The sequence below is a fragment of the Macrobrachium rosenbergii genome, chromosome 3 (genome assembly GCF_040412425.1).
Source record: "Macrobrachium rosenbergii isolate ZJJX-2024 chromosome 3, ASM4041242v1, whole genome shotgun sequence".
Lineage (NCBI taxonomy): Eukaryota > Metazoa > Arthropoda > Malacostraca > Decapoda > Palaemonidae > Macrobrachium > Macrobrachium rosenbergii.
This window is the reverse complement of record NC_089743.1, coordinates 34,054,328-34,074,436: the sequence shown is the minus strand read 5'-3', so window position 1 is coordinate 34,074,436 and position 20,109 is coordinate 34,054,328. Positions and strand designations below refer to the sequence as shown.

Below are 20,109 nucleotides of genomic sequence, written 5' to 3'. Positions count from 1 at the left end.
TTTCATTGGTATCTATGATGTTGAAAGATACCAGGTATCAGATCATTTGGTAACCTTTTTTTCTGAAGCCATTAACCTGTTGTGCATGATCAGTTATAGTAACCAGTCATCCTTATTATTAATCTTTATTATTTGTGCTGGTAAAGCTTATATTCACTTTGACCTAGTTCTGTAAGTTTACATCCCAAGACCCACAGATGTCATTCAAAGTTATTCGCACAAATAAGTATGAAACTTATGGGAAAAAGAATGGACTGATGTCGCCATTAGGACGTGTCAAGTCAGAAGCATTTGAACTTGCAACCAGCGCCTAATTCTTGTTGTCCTTTGCACATGCATATTCATTATTACACGAAACTGAGAAAACTAAAATTGAACACGAATAATATCGCTCATTATTTGATAACAATTTAAAAGTTCATATTTAACACACAGTATCAATTATTAAAATAGATTATATATATTTTAAGTTGTGAACTCATTCTGTGGCAAAGGAAACTTCTTTTTAAGGTCTCAAATTGCCTCTTTGCAAGATGGCTGGCGGCCACTATTTCGTCAGGGCTACACCTGTTCTTGGTTAACGCAACAAGAAATACCTCCACTTGGGCAAAATGGCTTCTACAGTCCGATCAATCGTCCGACTTGCCGGTGAGATTTAATGAATATTTATTTTTCATGCTAATGTCTCTGACTTACGTTACATTGATTGTTAGTTTCTGTTGCTTTTGATAAATATTTTAGGAAAGTTACAACTAAATTCCGGATTTTGGAGACTTTACAGTAGATCAGAACGGGGGAACTTGCTTTCTCCGAGAAATCTGAAATCAGCTGATTGACGAATACACGATGTTGTCATCATTTATTTGTTTGGGTTTACCATTCTTTCACTTCTCTGGGATCGCATTATATCTGTTAATGCTTAATTTAGTTTATTTTTGTTTTGTATTGTAGCGTTGACTACTTTCCTTGCTAGAAGGCCTAGATTTCCAGCCTATGACAGGGGTTAATGTAGGCCTATCACCGATCTGGCAAGGGCCTACCGGAGGAGGAGGCCGCCGTAAAGACGGAAAGGCACTAGCCATGAAATTTTCGTACGACTTTGAACTTCCTCATTCAGTGTCTTAATACCTCGACAAATGTTTGGACCTGTTAATATATTATAGGTTTCATGATGTTTGTGGACTCAAACAGGTTGATGGGTATTTTAATGTAACCGTTATTTGATACTAAGTTTACATGCTGTGATCTTAAGTTTCCTGACATAACTGTTACAAAACTCCTGCTCAGATCTATCGCAGATTGGGTAGGCTAGTAGGGGGACAGGAATATTCAGTGTTACTTGGGGGGCAAAGCCCCTCAGCCAGGTCAAGGCACTGCATCGTATGTTAGGTTAGAATTTCTCATGCCCACCCCTGTCTCCCTATTCTGCATCCACTCTTGCAGATTTACTGTTACTGAGATAGCAACCATTTTTTGTTCATGGTAAATTATGTTGAATTCTTTGTAGGCTAGTCTATCTGACATTCAGCTTGGTAATAAGCCTACTAGATTTTAATTAATATCCCAGTACATTATGTACTTCTAACAAGTGTTGTAGGTGCAAACCATGCACTTTGTTTTCCCACCCACTTAGCCAATAATTATGGGCGACTGTAAGGAAGCTTGGGTCGTATGAGAAAGATAGGAAATGCATTAGGCAGCTCACAACTTAACCCTTTTGTTTACTGATGACAGACATAAACATCATCCAAATTCAAGTCCTTCGCTTGCTGATGACGTTCACAAATGTCAAAAAAAAAAAAAAAAAAAAAGATTGCACAAACTAGCAGACAAGATGAGGATCCTTTTCAGAGAGTGTTCCTGATATTTTTACATGCTTTTATTTAACTTCACTTTTGTGTCTGTCCATCTGTTTGGGTCAAATATTGTAACTCAATTTTCAACCTGTTCCCACTGTCCAGTGAACTTGAAATTTTACAAGGTTACTTAATTCCGGGGTAGATCTAAGTAATAGATACACGACAGGTATGTATCGAGAAATGGCAGTTTCTAATAGTATTTTGGTTGCTTATTTACAATTTAACGTTATTTTTTGGCGGTCGGCTGTAATTAACCTGTAATTAACACCAGAAGTCCATCCAACAAGGGGTTTCCATACGTGAACTTCACAAGACAGAGCATGGCTACGTCTGTTTCGAACGCTTCATATCCCGTCCAGCAAGTGCAATAACTTGTTAACGTAAGGGTACCGTCGCCCCCCGGGGATTTCGGCCTCTGTTGGCCGGTATTTGCAGCAGTGTTGTTAACGGTGCCTCAGGTAACTCATTTGACAAGATTTTACGTGCAGTGTTGGTAACACTGACAGTTGATTACCCACTTTGTAGGTAAATTTATGGGGATGTAGTTCGGGCTGGTCAGTGACCATGGCTAATTCAGGTGTTCAGGTAAGTATTACAATACAGTATTAGTGTTATTATGAAAACTTCATTTTGAAACTTAATAATTTTATATTTTCAGGATCCATCCCTGTGGGAGCTCGGTCTTGCTACACTGTAACAAGGCCAAACTTGGCAATCAATGAACACACAAAAGTCATTTGCCAAGGTTTTACAGGCAAGCAAGGTACCTTCCACTCTCGACAAGCTATTGAATATGGGACGTTGATGGTAGGTGGTGTATCTCCAGGCAAGGGTGGCAAAAAGCATTTAAATCTTCCCGTCTTTAACAGTGTTGCAGAAGCTAAGGCAGCAACAGGTTAGTTATTAAGAGATTTGAAATTTTGCAAAGTGATTTTTAGATCTCAAAACTTAGATAGATCCCCTCCTTTTTATAGACTTCTATCTAGCCTGCTTTTCTGTCAGTTTGTTTGTTAGCTTATCTTGATCAAATGTTGTAACTCAGTTTTCGACCTGTTCCCTTCATCCGATGGACTTGAACTTTTGCATGGTTACTAGGTCCCCGTGGCAGTACAACCTTACATGATTAGTAGGTCAGCAGTGACCTCTAGTGCCCCCAAAATTGTTCACAACTTCTTTGACTCGGTAAATAACCCTACAGATTTTTCAAACCTCCTTTGGCTTGACAGGAGATAAATTTCAGTAGCTATAATCATAAATTGGTTAGAATTTCTGTCAAAGCTAAAAAGTATAAAATAAAAAAAAATATTAAACATGCTTTTATTAAAGTGCACTAAAAAATGAAAAATAAATTTCTTAAGACACGATTTTCTTACAAAAATAAAAGTGTGGGCACCAAACATGGAAGGAAATGCTACAAGAAATAAAAGAATAAATTTCTTTTCTTGTAGCATTTCCTTCCATGTTTGGCACCCACACCTTTATTTTTGTAGACATGATTAATTGTAAGAAAATCCTGGTGTCTCAAAAAATTTATTTTTCACATTTTAGTACATTTAAAAAAAGTGTATAAAAATTTTTTATCCACTGTAGCACATTATACTGAGCTAATCTTATTTTAAAAGTAGGTCTTATGTGAATGGTGTGTAGGCATTTTACTTTGGCAAGTGGAAAGTTTTTAGTTGACTGAAAGCTTATTTTCCTGAAACTTTGAATTTATAATACTTTTAGTTGCTTGAGCTTCAAAGAGCTCTGAATTTTCTATAAGCTAGTCCAGTCCAACCTCGAAAATCCAACATTCTGTGGTTCGGGACTTTTTTGAATCGGCTGCCATTAGTTCTTGTGCGGCTCCGTGGGCGGCGCTACACGTTTCAGTTTTGATTTTTTCAGGTTTCGGAACTGAAGATTGCTCCGTAAATACACAAGCACAGTTTATTTCCAAGAAAAATATTCTGTGAAACCCAAAAATATACAGCCTACAAAAGAACCATAAATTGCATATATATAGTATTAATTTATCATGCGATCATTAAAATTTCGTCCAAAAACATGATTTCATCATACACATTGTATATAGTGCTAGATGTATTCTCAGTAGATTACACTATGCTAGGCTTTCCATGGCTGTCCTGGTTTCAGTAGAGACCATTGACCATGCATATTACATCCGTGTTAGCTTTTAACTAATAAAACAGGCTTAGAACCCAAAGTTCATTAGGTTAAATGAGAATCTTTGTACGTTAAATCAGGCTTACCAACATTGTGACTTGTTTAAGAATTTATCACCATTTCTTATGGTTAACAACCACTTACTAATGTGTTAAGCATAAACAACTGCAAGTACTTACATAAACAATCAAATCGAGAAACAGCCATTTGCCAATGTCAGTTATTGTAACTACAGTAACACATTTATTAAGGGCTGCGTTACAGTTGTCGACTTGTTAAAAATTTGCTAATTTTCAGCGATGACTTCCATGCAGTGGAGAGGAAAGTGGTAAGAAAGTATGCCGCTAAATTACAATTGTTACTGTGGCAGAAGAAACGAGTAATGTGCAGGCCACAAAATGTTTTGGAAGAGTCAAAAGCAACATCCGATGCTGGCGAAATCACAGTTTTACTTCATTTAATTTACTGCATTTATAAATAAAGTAAGTTGCATTTTTAAACTCTGCTTTGATAATTTACATATACTGTACTGTAAAACAAATCTCCAAAATGCGTTTCATTTAGCAACTAATGGCTGTGATAATGTTGGTAAAATGCAATTAGCTGGTGATTTTAAGAATGTCAGCATTAGCAGAATGTAAGTGACACGTGTTTGCTATGTTCATAAATTATAATACTATAATATGGCAATAATGCATGAAATATAATTGCATACAGTACTTAAAACAACAGTTTTACTGAAGTTTTTATTCTTATCATGCGCACGCATATACACACACACACAAAAGCAAAAGCAAAAGCAAAAGCAGCAGATTTTTAGGTTTTAGATGAAAACGAAAGCCAGAAATATTTGAAGTGCTGAATAACATTGAAGGGTGGAGGAGATCAGAATTTGACAATGCACATTGATAAAGAGGTTTGAGATCCGACATAGCGAAGGTGTAAGCATTTCTGGAGAGATGCTTATGGAGCAGGCCAGAATTTTGCTAGGGAACCAAACCTAACGAATGACAGTGTTATTCATAAGCTTTATTCTACTTTTGATAACACACCACTGTATATGTGGAATGAGCTGGCAAGACTGTTTACTGTGCATAAGGGGGTTTTTCAGGGGTGGTTTCTATCATCCGGGATTTTCTGTGATGCGGCAGTGGCCTGGCCCCAAGGGTGCCGGTTTGAAGAGGTCGAAGTGTACCAGTATTTGCTTTTATTTGATTTCAACAGTAATTTTCCTTTGGGCAATACAGTAACCCCCCCGTATTCGCGTTCACATGATTCGCTGACTCACACATTCGCTGGTTTCTGTGTGGAACATATCTATCCATAAGTCGCAGAAAATTCGCCCATTCGCGGTATTTTTCACTGAGAAATATTCACTAATTACTGTATTTTCATATAATTTTCATGAATAAATGCACTTTTTGTGATAAAGCTATTAAAATACTCAGGTATAAACATTTTTACAGGGTTTTTCTTGTGTTTAAACTATCAAAATGGGTAGTTCTAAGTGTTTTTAGAGGGGTTTTAAGTATTCGCGGATTTTAGCTATTTGCGGGGGGTGTGGTACGCATCCCCCGCGAATACGGGCGTTCACTGTACTAGGAAATTTTTGGTTTGCCCTTGTGAATTGGATATTCGGCATCCAATTTTCTGGAGGAGCCTCCCCTCCAGAAAACAGAGACAAAGAATCCAAACTAGAACCTCTATGCCTGGCCTGGAGCTTTCTCAGTCCCTTTAGCCTCCCCATCCAGCTCAGGCTAGGAAAGGGGGTAAGGGGATAATGGGAGGGGGACACTGAGGTTGGCAGTCTGAATGTCATGCAGCCATGAGTAGGGAGGATGTCTGTCGAAGGCAGCAAAGATGGGGTGAAACCTTGGGTAGTCTGTCCTTTAAGATGGTTATTATAGAATACTTTTCAAGGATCAAAGCCCTTCCTTAAACTTGTTTACCGGTACCCTTTGACCTACCCTTCATGATCTTTGAAAGCTCTGGCCATGGTGGCTGAGGTTTTAGGTGACCACTCTCCAGGCCTTTACGATTGGTTCTTCCTGGTGAAGAATGCAGCTGGTGGTGACACACTCTCTCTCTCTCTCTCTCTCATACAAAACTGAAATAGCATATTCTGTATTGGATTCCATCAGAGAGGGCAACATCTTGTGTTTAGTGGATCTGAAAGAGACATACTTCCAGGGTCCCTTCTGTCAGCCTGCATGACCTAACTGAAATGAGACACTTCACTAGTTTAAAGCCCTGTGCTGCAGATTAGTGATCAACCACCAGGTGGTCACACAAGCGTTTACCATGTTGTTATAGCTTCGGCCCATTTTAAATCATTTATAACTAACTAACTAAGGTATGTGCCCTCTGCATTACCTGGATTATTGGTTATTTCTGGCATCTTCAGAGGTGCATTTACTGTGGGACAGAGACTGCTGCCTCACATTTTGTTGTGGCTTGGGGATGGTGATAAACTGGGAGAAGTTGCAGCCTGTACCCAAGCAGCAGGCAAGGTATCTGGGCACGCTGATAGATTACAGCAGCAGCAAGTTTCTTTCTGTCAGACTCTTTCATTAACCAGCTCAGGGACGTTTCAGCGCAGCCTTGCCGCAACAAATGCTGCTAGGTTGGCTTTGGCAGGTATTCTTCAGTCACCTAGAACCCCTCCTATGGGGATGCTTCTGTTCTTGGTTGCATTGAAGGAAGGGTGGGGCATACACTTGAGTAGTGCATGGACAGAGGATTAGCCTCATCTGCATTTCAGCATCTTGGAAATTTGAGCAGTGCTGCAAGCCCCACAAGAGTTCTGAGACTCTGTGATGGGTCACTCTGTAGTGTTGATGCGTGGCAACATGACCATAGTGGTTTATGTTAAGAAACAGGAATAAGGTTTCCTGTCATCTATGTCAGTTAGCAGAGCAGATGTATTAGTGGGCAGTTTGCCACTGTCAAGATGTCAGCCAATAGTGTTATGACAAACTAACTGAACTGCCAGGGGCAGTAAGTCAAAACAGGTTGGTCTCTGCTTTCTATCTTGGAGAAAGGCTTTTCAAGCTCTGGAGAGCTCGAGTGCTCTATCAGCTTGCCACTTGGTTACAGGAAGTTGCTGGTGCTTTTTCATTCCAGCAACCCTTGGGACCACTGCAGGGTCTTTGCTTTTTTCCATTAGACTAATTTACCAAGTGATCAACCTAGTTTGTAACTCCAGGTCTCAGATAACCTTGGTAGCTTCTCATTGGCCCTATACTGAATGGTATCCCAGTTTGCTAGCTTTTCTTGTTGAGTCTCCCAGAGATCCCCTGTGGCTTACTCTTCTCTGTTAACCACGAGTTGAAGTAGCCTATATAACCTTGTACCAGGGAGTGAATCATCTTATCTAATTGGTGTCATAGACAAGGTCTTTCTGGTAAGAGCTGCTTTACAGCAGATAGTTGAGTTTCTCATCCACCTTCGAGACAAACAGTGCCATAAGCCAGATACCTGGCTGAAGGACATGGGCTTCTCTTCCATGTTAGAGTTATCCATGCTCACAGTAGCTTTGAACAGTACCTTTTTAGCCTTCTCCTCTGAAGTAAAATGTGGCACTCTGCATCCTAACTCAGGCATTGAAGGGTCGTTGGGAGAGGCCTCGAATTGGAATCTCACCGTCAAGACTTGTTTTGCTAACCAAAGCTTCATTGTAGTGTGTTGAAGAGTTGCATAGCTTTTTGTATTTTATGTGGCAGCCAAGTAGCTCGGGATTTCTCTTGTTCTTGTTTACTAGTTTGTGGCAGACATAGAACATGTTCAGTTTCTAACAACACAAGAATCTCTTGATCCCCTCCCCCCTCCCTTCAAGGATTTGTGAGAGGCATTATAGATGAGTTGCATTTGTGCCCAGTGTGAGAACCCACATTTAGGCCAGTGTGTTGGGGTATCCATAATGGCAGGCACAATAAGTTGATGTCCAGAACACACTATCTTTCTTTATGGAGTGATCAAATGAACATATAGTTCATCCTGTGAGAAGGATGTTTGTCCAGTCTGGCCAAGAGCTGAAGAAGCCAGGGTTGTTGTCTTGCTTCTAGCCTTTCAGAGAACTTACCAGTTCATGAGTAATGAGGACCAGTGACTGGTAGCACCATACTACCTTTACCTCATTTTACCCAAACGACTTCATACACAAGTCCTTGGGCCTTTTTACTACTGACCTGTGGTGGCTGCCCAGTAGTTTGTGTAGTCTTGGATAACAGTCATCTTGCCCAAAGTACTTGGATGATATAAGGATGGAGGTTAATTGGTAATCAACTGGTTCTCTTTCCTTTCTTTCTTCCTTCCTTCCTTCCTTCCTTCCTTCCTCTGCAAGGCAGCAGTCAGTCATCCCATCTTACAGCTTTGACTCATAATGGGTGACTCCCTCCTTTCTTTCTCTTTTAACGAAGCTGTTATCTGAATCAATTAATTAATGATTGACCCAAATACTTGCTGCCTTCTGCCCTGTATTACCCTGTCTTTTGGGCAGCACTTGGTTCTCCAAAGTTTTCTCCACAGTATGAGTTCAGAAGCATCTTACTTTGGCTCAGGGCCCTGTCAGTAATGCATTCCTATGCCAGATTACATAGGAGCTTACAGGAGTCGCTGCTGCTCTGGTCACAATCATGGCCACAAGTATGATGTTTCCAGGTTACGATTTCAATTTACCAGTCAGTTTAGAGACTATCCTCCCATGTACGGAGTCCATCCTACATACAAGGCAGTGGTTTGTATTCCCATAGAAACAAATCACTAATGTTTAAAATAATTATTTCTCATGGGTATACAGCCTTTTATCATAATGCCACCTCAGCCACCCTGCATAGTTCTTGATGCAGAAGGAAAGATTCTTGATGATGGCTTGTGATTGGAGATGCCCCTGCTCGGCCACATACCACCAGTTAAAGTACCGTGTTACAGTAAACCCCCCCGGATTCACGTTCTCATGATTCGTGGACTCTCGTATTCATGGATTTCTCCTTGGAACGTATCTACCCATTATTTGCGGAAAGTTCGCCCATTCACGGTATTTTTCAATGAGAAATATTCACTAAATAATGTATTTTCATCTCATTTTCATGACTAAATGCACTTTTTGTGATAAAACTATTAAAATACTCAGGTAATGCTTGAGTTACGATAATTCACCTTATGATAATTCGATTTTGCAAGGGGGTAAGCGATTAATACCGGTACCACAATATTATTTGTAAAATATTTTTAAATTTCACTTGGGTGCAGGCAGCAGCATAATCAGACAGTGAGAGAGACCAAATTACAATAGACAACTTTTCCTCCATCTCTTTACCCTATCTTCTAGTTAAAAAAGTAAAAGAGAATGATAAAAGTATTGTTAGTAACGTTACATTCTTGCGTAAATGCGTACAGACATAAACAACAGACCAAGAAACTGTTGTTTTGCTTATAACCGAATTGGATAACAACAGCCGTTTACCTGGTATTTCAACCATTGTACGGTGATAAACAATTACCATAGGTTATGGCACAAATGGCATTAAGTAGAATAGGATTGATATATTTTTACACTGTAAAGGAAATATACTGCTCAATTTAAGCTGCAAGTTGTAGCTGAAGCTGAGAAAACAATGTTCAGGCTGATAATGATTATACTGTAAATTATTGTGCATCGGCAACATGGATGAAACTTGATTGTAATTAAAATGGGAGAGAAAGTATTTCAATTAAACTACTGGGCATGAAAGAACACATTACTGTTATTTTTATGCCGGTAAACTATAAATACATAAAGCTTGTATTATGATGAAATCAAGTGAAAATAGCAAACGGAATTTTGAACTTTTTTTTTACACAAAACAAATGCCCCCAAACGGCCATCATCTACTAACAAAAATAGTAGATAAATTAATTTCACAACAAGACGTATTTTAGCTATATTTTGACTTAAAAACACTTCGTATAATGAAAAATGACCTTGCCCCATATAAATAAAGTATCTAGAGATACATTTACGCTAACTAGAAGCAAAAAAAAGCACTCTGAACTGCATTAAACATGGCGAAATAAACGCCACGTAATCATTTCCAAACCAAAACGTAATACAAAAGCAATATAAGAATATATAGAATATTATTGGATAAAGTGAATTAAGGCATAAGATTTTAAAAGATCCATGGACAAGATGCATATTCGTTATGTTGACGTTTGTATAATACGATATATGAATATAGAGGAGAGTATAATGTAGGCTGCGCTACCGTGTATGTAAACAATATGCCATAGTGTAGGCTAAGCTAATTCTTGTTTATTATTCAATTTCTCTGTATTGAATTATAAGTCACTTTGCATGAACCTCCAGAATTAGCTGATATTAATTATACCTTGTATGTAAAGAGTATATTTTATAGTGTTGGCTAGGCTACCATATATGTATACAGTACATGGCACCGAATACCCTAGTGTAGGCTAGGCTATGTTCGAGATATGGTTTGGTATTTCTTATGTTTTTTCTGACAAATGATGGTTTTTTTTTTTTTGGAACCTAACCCCATTGTCAGTAGGATAATACCTGTATAAGCATTTTTAGTTTTTTTTGTGTGTGTTTGAACTATCAAAATAGGCAGTTCTAAGTGTTTTTAGAAGGGTTCTAAGTATTCACTGGTTTTAGCTATTCGCGGGGGGTAGTGGTACGCATCCCCTGTGAGTGCGGGGGTTTTACTGTACTGTACTGAGTTTCAATGACCGATGTTAGCACATGCTTTTAAAATGTGTGATTTTGTAATGTTTCAGGTGCTGATGCCAGTGTTATTTATGTACCACCTCCTGGTGCTGCAAAAGCTATCTTTGAAGCTCTTGAAGCAGAAATTGGGTTGGTTGTGTGCATCACAGAAGGTATTCCACAGCAGGACATGGTTAGAGTAAAACATGCTCTTTTGCGGCAGAATAAGACGAGACTTATTGGTCCTAATTGCCCAGGCATTATTGCACCAGAAAAAGTAAGTAAAACATTATTACTGGAAAAATTTGACATATTTCATTTGTATACATGCTTGTATAATTATAGTGAATGGGTACAATAACAATTTATGCTACTGTGACACTGTAGCATGTAACCCCTTCTACTGTAGTGTATTCAGTTTCCTTGTATAATTGCTTGAAAATTGGGAAGAATTTGTTTCCTTGTGTTACATCATAAGAGTAACTGTGTTTTTCTGGGGAAAAATGGTTCACGTTACACTGCCCTTAAATATTAGGGGGAAGTCTGTCATTGGGCTGGAGTAGAAGAGACATGTCAGTTCAAGTTTTTAATTGATGTGGTACATAGAGAAAACAATATACCAATCAGTGTTTTAGAAATATACAATTCATGGTGAGCCAGATTTGACTGCAGTGTGAACATGGATTGAATGGGTGTTGGGGATTGCATTTAAATTCATAAATCAAGGTTGCTGAATAGAATATAGAATTGCATTTTACAGGCAATACTATCAGTTGCATTCCTTGTGAAGCTAAAATAGCCAGTGGTCAACCCACTCCTTTGAAATGCTGTATAGTCCAAGTGTGTAACATGTCCTACCTAAGGAAGGAATACATAAATTATATATAGTTTTGGTTTCATATATATATACATTCATTGTTAACATACAGTAACCTATCTCTAATTTAGTGTATGTGAGAGAAACTCTTGATTAATCAGCCAAATCCCCACTTAATGCTAGTCTTGGCCAGGCCACCAAGATTCATAACCTAAGATATGTTAAGGGATATCAGACCAAATTCTTATTGCGAAGTTGTAAATGCGTGAGTTTATGTTACACAATATTATCATCTCGAACACTTTCATAACCATACCAGGAAATTATGCAAAGTTTTTACATATTAAAAGTATGTTTTGTATTCAGTTGTAATACCAAACTATAAACAGTATTGTACTGTACTGAGTTTGCAAGCATAAAAAATGCACCTTAGTTTTGGTGAGCATATTCTGGATAAAATAAGAATAACCCTCCCTTGGTCAAATCATCTTAGACCTGACAGTAGGTTGGAGTTCAAGGGTCTGGCCTCATGATAAGTAAGAAAGTGCTGTAGTATAGTCTACATAAGACCCAGTAATCAGTATAGCAATTGTATGAAAATCCTTTTCATTATTTCTTGCCACTGTAATGTATTTAATTGAAAGTTTAGAGGAGAGTCTTTTGAACTGTTAAATACATTAATGACTGCAATAATACAGGTAGGTACTATAATGAAAAATAAGATAAAGTACCGTATGCTCCATATGAGCCTGTCTTCTGATTTTAGTTAATTAAATAAATAATTACAGATTTGTACTGCATTTTGGTTTCTCATTAAAAAACTAACAGAATTTTCTACCAAACTATTGTGCATGCAATGCTTATTGAAGGTATATCACAGCACATGGCATACAAGTGTTTAAGGAATAAGTGTGCAATAAAAAATGTGTCATTGTATATCATTCTTTGAAATCTTGAGTAAATATGTTATGAGCTGTATGTACTAATTAACACATCTATATTAATCACAATTCATGAAGGGGAATCAACTTTATCATAACTTGGAAACAAATAACCATACAAAATACAAGAGAGAGAGAGAGAAGAAATAAACAGACTGACATATGACAAAGGCAAAATCTATTTGTGGTAGCTGCTGTGAGTCCTGAAAGGAGTTACTCTTATGGTCCCACCAGGGCTCCATGAGTTGGACCAACCTGTATCATAGGATTCTCACATCTCAGTAATCAAACACAAAAGGGCTTAAGGCAAGAGGGCTCATTCCCTTGCTGACAGCGATAACCCAGTTTTCCCTTCATCCTTCTGGGGTTCAGATCCAAAGCTAATAGTGAGAACTGTGGTAGGATCATCAACTACTAGATACTGTTTGGACCTGAGAAATATTACATTGGTAGCTCAAGGGTGGAACTATTCTGCAGAGCTGGGCCATGGGTTCCAGGGGTGGCTGGTTCTGGGGATAGGACTCTTGGCATTTAGTCCAGTTTGCCCATGATATGATTAGGGTGGGAATGATTGTATTCTTGTAATACTCTCAGTCCTAACAAGCAGGTTTGGCTTACACTTGGGCCACCCTAATTGTATTTTTCCATCCCCTGTGGGGTAGGGTATGGGCCGGACATTTGGGAGTCGGCTCTTACTGATGCCATTGGTGAAAGAATAAAGTCCATGAAAGGCTAATGATTTCATTTAAGATTTTCAGATTTATTTAGTTTTTTCTTGTAATTCCAAGTTTGAGTAGCAATAAAGCATCGAGTACCCCTGGACCCCTTGATGATAACCTTTTGGCTCAGATGACGACCTCTTCACCCTCCTCTGATAACCGGTGTTTGTAAAAGGCTAGGAAACCGCTTAGTGTAATTACATTGGAACCCTATGCTTCACCACGGAGCAAAGGGAAATTGACCAGAAATGTATGTGAAATAGGACCATGAATATTTGAAACCACGTATGATAAGTATTTGACCTTTAATGTGGAAGATTCTAATTGTGACAATTTTAATGTGCACAGAGACTGCCATGTTTTGTGGTCAAGAGTCTATGATATTATCTGAAGGTAAAGGAAAAATTACCGTAGAATTGCCATCCCCCAAAAGAAGGTGAAAAATTGAAAGCATTATTCCATCTTGGAGGAGACAAAGTAAACTGCACTATACAAGCATTTTGGAATCACTCCAAGGGAATGAGATTTGCATCCCAACTGATGACATACTCAGAAGAGAAACTTGTAAAAGAATCAAAAGGTGAAGGTGTGATTAGAATTGAAAGAATGAAAATGATGATCAATAGAGCCTTAGTTCCACTTTCAAATTAAATTATTACTGTCAATTCTACTCGCTTATCTAATGTAATAAAAGCAGCATGGTTATATTTTAAAGTTAAGCAATGTATCCCAAGACCAAGGAGATGTTTTTATTGTCAAAAATATGGACATATGTTGGGGTCTTGTAGGCAGAAGCTACAAGCCAAGTCTTGTGTTAAATTTAGTGAACCAGTGAGTGGTGTATATTATAAAGATGGTAGATGTATACATTGTAGAGACAGTCATCCATCTTCACAGAATTGTGACGTGCACATCATGGAAAAAGAAATCCTGACATTAAGGATAACTGAAGTATCACATTTAGAGAGGGAAAAGAGAAAATATTAAACCAGTATGTTAGACCTGGAATATCCTTTTCCAGTATTGCTGCCAACCGAAGGAGAAATGTAAATGCTACTAGAAGTGTTTATTTTTGTAATACAAAGGGAAGATCAATGGTTACACGTACTCCACCCTTTTTAGAGGCTGTGCCAGTGGTTTCTGGCATTCCTGGCTCTTCGGAGGCCGCACCAGTAATTTTGATAACGAAGGTGCCATCGTGGATGCCCAACACCCATGATACCGGGGAGGTTGTCCCATCTGTGGCAGGTTTCTCCTCCAGAGAAGCAACACTATCATCAGCTTTAAAACAGAAAGCTGCCATAAATAATCAGTCTCCTGAAAAAAAGCAGGAACAAGGTAATAAACTAAAAGCACTTAAAAGAGGCTCCAGTTTAATGGCCTCAAAAGCAAAGTAAAATTCATTCATTTTCTCCAGTGGAACTGTCAGAGATTAAGAGCTAAATGGGAAGAACTAAGGCTGCTCATATCAGAAGTGTCTCCTGTATGTACTGTATAGTTCTGCAGGAGACTGAATGGTAATAATACTTGTCCAAGCCCACGAGAGCATACAGCCTATCATTCCCCTTATAACATAAATATAGGAAGCCATGGGACTGTAGCTTTATATTAGTAATGATACTACACAAAATCCTATTAGTATCTGGTCTACACTGGAAGTGAAATGTGTGCAGATCCATTTGTAAAGCAAATATATACAGTATTATGCTCTCTGTCTACCATCTAGTGAAGTCTTCCTCAGTGATGAATTTCAATCCCTTTTCCAACAGTTACCACATCTCTTTGGAATTTGGGAGATATGAATAGTAAAAACCCTCTTTGGGGTGACATCATTACCTAGAAAGTGAAAATGTGGGAATCGTAAGCACAGGGGTGTCTAAACATTTTCATGTTCAAACAAGCTCATTGTCAGCAATTGTTTTATCTATAGTTAGTGATAACTGCCTTATTGATTTCAATTGGAGAGTGATAAATGATAGATTTACCAGCGACCATTTTAGTAATGGATGTAGCTCAAAATCTCCATCTTCAGTGTTACCGAAGTGGAACAATGGTAAAGCTGTGTGGGCAATGTTCCAGGGACACAGCTCCATAGATAACTCGACTGATGACTTTCCCTTTGTAGATAATGATTTTGACTTTTTCAATATAATATATTTTTGGTTGGTCTTTAATCAATACCTAGGACTTCAAGCATATTTATCTGCCAACCAATTTCCTGGTAGACTTGTAAATGCCAGGAAGCTCATAGAACTATGAGATCAGCTTTCACACCCCTGACTTTAGTTAATAAGAGAGTTAGAAAAATAGCAGGCAGAATTACTCCTTGTTAACCTCCAGATATGAAGGTGAATGGTGGTGAATTAGCAGATCCCTTAGTCACAAATGAGTTTGCTAATCGTTATGCTAGTGTTGCAAGGAAAAATGATGACAGGCTGTATGCAGCTCAGAGATGGCTAATGGAACATGTAGAACTTGATTGTAATACATCAAGGAAAGAGAAATACAATGTGCCTTTTACTGTGATAGAATTTGAATAAGCCTTAAGTAAATGTTGTGGATCAGCTCCTGGACTGGATGTTATAACATTTTTAAGGATTAAGCATACCCCCCAGAAATACCAGATTTTCCATATTAAGCCTTATTAACAGAATTTTTTTGGAATGTCTTCTGTATGGTGAGAGATGTTAAAATGAATGCTTTTCATGAAACCATGGAAGGACCCTTCCAAGACAGACAGTTATCGTCCCATCGCACTGACATCATATCTGTGTAAGATCATGGAAAAAATGGTGAACACGTTGGATGTGGTATACTTGGAACGTAGTAAATACCTGCCAACTGCCAAGTGTGGTTTTTGAAGTATGCACTCCAAAACTGATGTATTGATTTGAATGGAATCTTCAATATGTGAAGCTTTTGCTAACAAACAGGATCACATCACTGTTTTCTCTGACTGTGAGAAGGCTTATGATACAACATGGAGATATGGCATTCTGAGGGTTCTTTATGAATGTAACCTGAGAGGCAATTTGCCTCTTTTTGTCAAGGCAACAATGTCAGATGTATTCTTCAGCCAAGGAGTGCCACAAGGAAGGGTTTTAAGTGTAACCCTGTTCAGCATAGCAATCGATGGGGGTATACAAAATAGTTCTCCCAGATGTAGCTTATACTCTCTTTGTGGATGATGTTTTGCGGCAACAATGGTGGGAGTGGTTGAACTCTGCCTTCAGCTCTGCATTGATAATATAGTAAAGTGAGCTGAGGTGAATGGTTTTAGGTTTTCAGCTATTCCATCCTGTTCCAGATCTGTTCATGCATGGGCAGAGAATTCCATGTGTTTGTGAAATAAGGTTTCTTGAGTTGATTTTTGATAGCAGTCTGACTTGGATTCCACACCTAAAATAAATTGAAACAAAATGCTTGAATGCAATGAATGTGCTTAAGTTCTGCCCCACCCTTCTTGGGGTGCTGACTGAACCAAGATGTTGAGACTTTACAATGCTTTGGTATTTTCAAAATTAACTTATGGGTGTGAAGTGTGCATCTCAGCAAAGCCTAATAGCCTTTAAGTACTTCATTCATCATGGAGGAGTAAGATCGTGTACAGGAGCATTTAAATCATCCCCCACTGAGAGCATGCTTGTAGATGCTGGTGAGATGCCTCTGGATTTTCATTACTAATGTCTGTGTATGTATGGATTGTATGTATGAACAGGTATGATTGTATATACAGTATTGTCACAAAGTGTTCCAAGTACCTGGTTATTACACAACTAATCACCGAATTCAGAAATTCATCTCACGTCAGCCAGATACCTGAACTCTCATAACAATAAAAATTATGACTGAATACTCTGAAGGTAACAGTGATCCCTTAAAAGGCTTATTAATCACGTGAAAACTATAAGTTTATCAAAACAAATGTGAGGTATCAAAAATTAAACAAAAAATATACTAGAGTAAAAGGGCAGCACTCCATCAAACAACTTTTCCTGTTTCCCCTGGTCTTAATTCACTCCAGCATAACTAAAGGAACACAACATGTTTATCACTTTGCCTTGTGCACATTTAATCCTATTCACTGGTGGTCAACAAATGAAACACTATTTTTAAAAACCTCAAATACAAAAATTTCTATTTTAAATTCAAAATTTATAACTGAAATTCACAATCTGAAAAAATTTACTATTTGAAAACAACACAAAATTTAATTAAATCTTAAGTTAAATTACAAAGGTTAATTTATCAAGAAATTAAGTCAATCAAGCAAAATTTAAATTATTAAGAATTGCTCAAGATTTGAAAAGAAAATATTAGTAAATTAAAATTAAATCAAGTATGCAGTGTTAAATTATCAAGAAATATTTAAAATACTAAGTACATAAATGTTAAATTACCAACATATAAAATGTGAAAAATCATGAGATTGCAAACAATAACACAAAAATACACAAAAGATTTACCAGTGATAATTTCACTAAGGCAAAATTTCCCTAATATACCTTATTATACCATGGTAATGATAAGTAAAATTCACTCTACCTTACACAAGCTTGTGAAAACTTTGGCAAAATCACTTGAAATGCAGCTGCTTGAGATTCACAAAATACACTTGTTAGGTGCCATTACACACTATTCCTACATTCAGATCTCAAAAGCTAAGATTAATACCAGTGATAACACAAATATTTTACGTTAATTTTTCTCTTTTGAAGAAAGAGAGGGGTTGGGGGGGGGTGGAACCACATGAACAGTCTCTAAAATCAGAATGAGCAAATTTTTGGATTCCAGTTAGAAACAAAACAATCAGACATCACTTTCTGAGCAGAACGTTTTGGGGCCAAAACTAACGCTTCAGAACAATACATGATCAGAGCAATGCAATCTTACAAAACATGACATAATCGATCAAGATATGTGCACTTAATCTCAAAAAGGCCTACATGACTCAAACAGAAAATCATATGGGACGAAGCTCGTAACAAAATCTCAACACGATCAAAACAGACGGCAGCTGGCTAGTCACAAATGGCACATTTTCAAAACAAGACAAAGAACCGAAGTTGGTTTTCAGAACAGTATATGAAACATTGCGAAATCTTTCGTCTTACTCATGTATGAGACAAAACCTTACACGACTCTATTGCCATTCCCTCGCATGTTAACGCTCTATCTTTCGCGACAACAACTGAATCAAAAACGACATGCAAAATCACGAGTACAGAACAAGTGTTGCTGGGAGAAAAGGTGTGCGACCACATACTATGGTACATTATTATTAAATTAAAACATATTATTAATTCTAAATTATGCTGTTAAGTTATCTAAATCACTAACTTTCGAGATCTGACATTACACTACATACGATATTCAGCAATTATTATTATTACACAGAACACCTTATAACTAGAATAGTAAATATTTCAAAATCATGGAATGCAATACATATTACCAGGCAATATCATGAAAGTGTGTGTGTGTGTGTGTGTGTGTGTGTGTGTGTGTGTGTGTGTGTGTGTGTGTGTGTGTGTGTGTGTGTGTGTGTGTGTGTGTGTGTGTGTGTGTGTGTATATATATATATATATATATATATATATATATATATATATATATATGATGAATATTATTATATAATTAATATAATTTATGGTGGCCCTGTGTATGTGCCAGTGGCACATGTAATTATGTAATCAATTAAAGCTAAAGTTAAAGCTAAAGTTCAAAGACAGACAATTACTTAATTGAATAAGATATGGGATAACGTATTAGTCTGCAACAAATGGATTACATCAAACCCCTTTACTTCCCAATTAGTCCCAACAAAGAATGTGCGGTGATAGCAAGGAAATTACATAAACTTTCACTCACATCGGACACAGTCAATTTTCCCTTGCTTCAAGTAAAGTTATAAAGCAACGAAGAAGTATTCTAGATATGGTATGCAGTTTCGTATTGGTAAAAAGCTAATTCTCTTCCAAACAATGGGCTCGAGACACAAGGCTGCCTGAAAATTACTTGCTTAACTTCCTAATTCCTACTTCCTGAATGGGAATAGCTATGCACCTTCACTAGGCAATATTAATTATTCATACACTAGACTTCATAAGAAATTGGATTATACCAGGTTCTCATAGGTGGTAGCGAAGATGAAACAATAGAAAGGTTGAAATACAGGGAAGAAATATTACCAAACAGCAGATATTCGTCAATTTTCTGACTTACCGTTACGTGGTTTGCTTGCGCAGTGCAACAGATGATACGGATTCTTGAAAACACATGGTAATGTTGTTCACTAATGAAAAGACTTGGGGGGTGGGGAAACAAAGGACACAGTTTTGCCTGAGCACGATGTGTGCTCTCGGTCCGGACATTAAACTCTCTCTGAGGTCAGGTCAGGCTGCTGTAGTCCTGGGCTGTTTTTCCGACATTCGACCATGGCCCCAGGCAGTCTGAAAAATTGACAGAGACATTGCCGAATGCATAGGACAGGGCAAAAGGAAGCTTAAGACCACCTTTACTAGAGGTTACTTGGTAAAAACCTCCCTATGGGTTAGGCCCCTAATGATACATTATCAGCTACTAAAGATGTTACTTTTTTGAAAACACACAGCCTACCTCTGCCCGCTGAGCTTCCCTTAGCGTAGACAGACACACCTTCCTGTCTTTGTTAGAATAATATTCTTATTAAATAATGCAGAGAGGGGCAAACAGCAGAGTATTCATAAAGGCTCCCCCCCCCTTAAGAAGGCCTTCACTCCCTTTCGGGCGTGAAGGTTTGTACTAAGCTTGCTGTTTGCATCTATTACGTAACTCTTCTCCTCTGAGCAGATTTGTCCCATGCAGTCTAACTAGCTATGGATCTACCTAACTCTAGATAGGATATGAGCTTTGATCACTT

At 37.9% G+C, this 20,109-nt stretch overlaps 1 protein-coding gene across 1 annotated transcript in view; it reads left to right on the top strand.

The window, feature by feature from the left end:
• Positions 1-495: 495 nt before the first annotated feature.
• Positions 496-20,109, top strand: part of Scsalpha1 (Succinyl-coenzyme A synthetase alpha subunit 1) — an 83,860-nt gene continuing 64,246 nt past the window's right edge. The window contains exons 1-3 of the mRNA XM_067130564.1: positions 496-648; positions 2,518-2,754; positions 10,803-11,008. Coding sequence (XP_066986665.1) covers positions 612-648; positions 2,518-2,754; positions 10,803-11,008 — 480 coding nt within the window. The 5' untranslated portion in view covers positions 496-611. The remainder of the gene's footprint in view (positions 649-2,517; positions 2,755-10,802; positions 11,009-20,109) is intronic.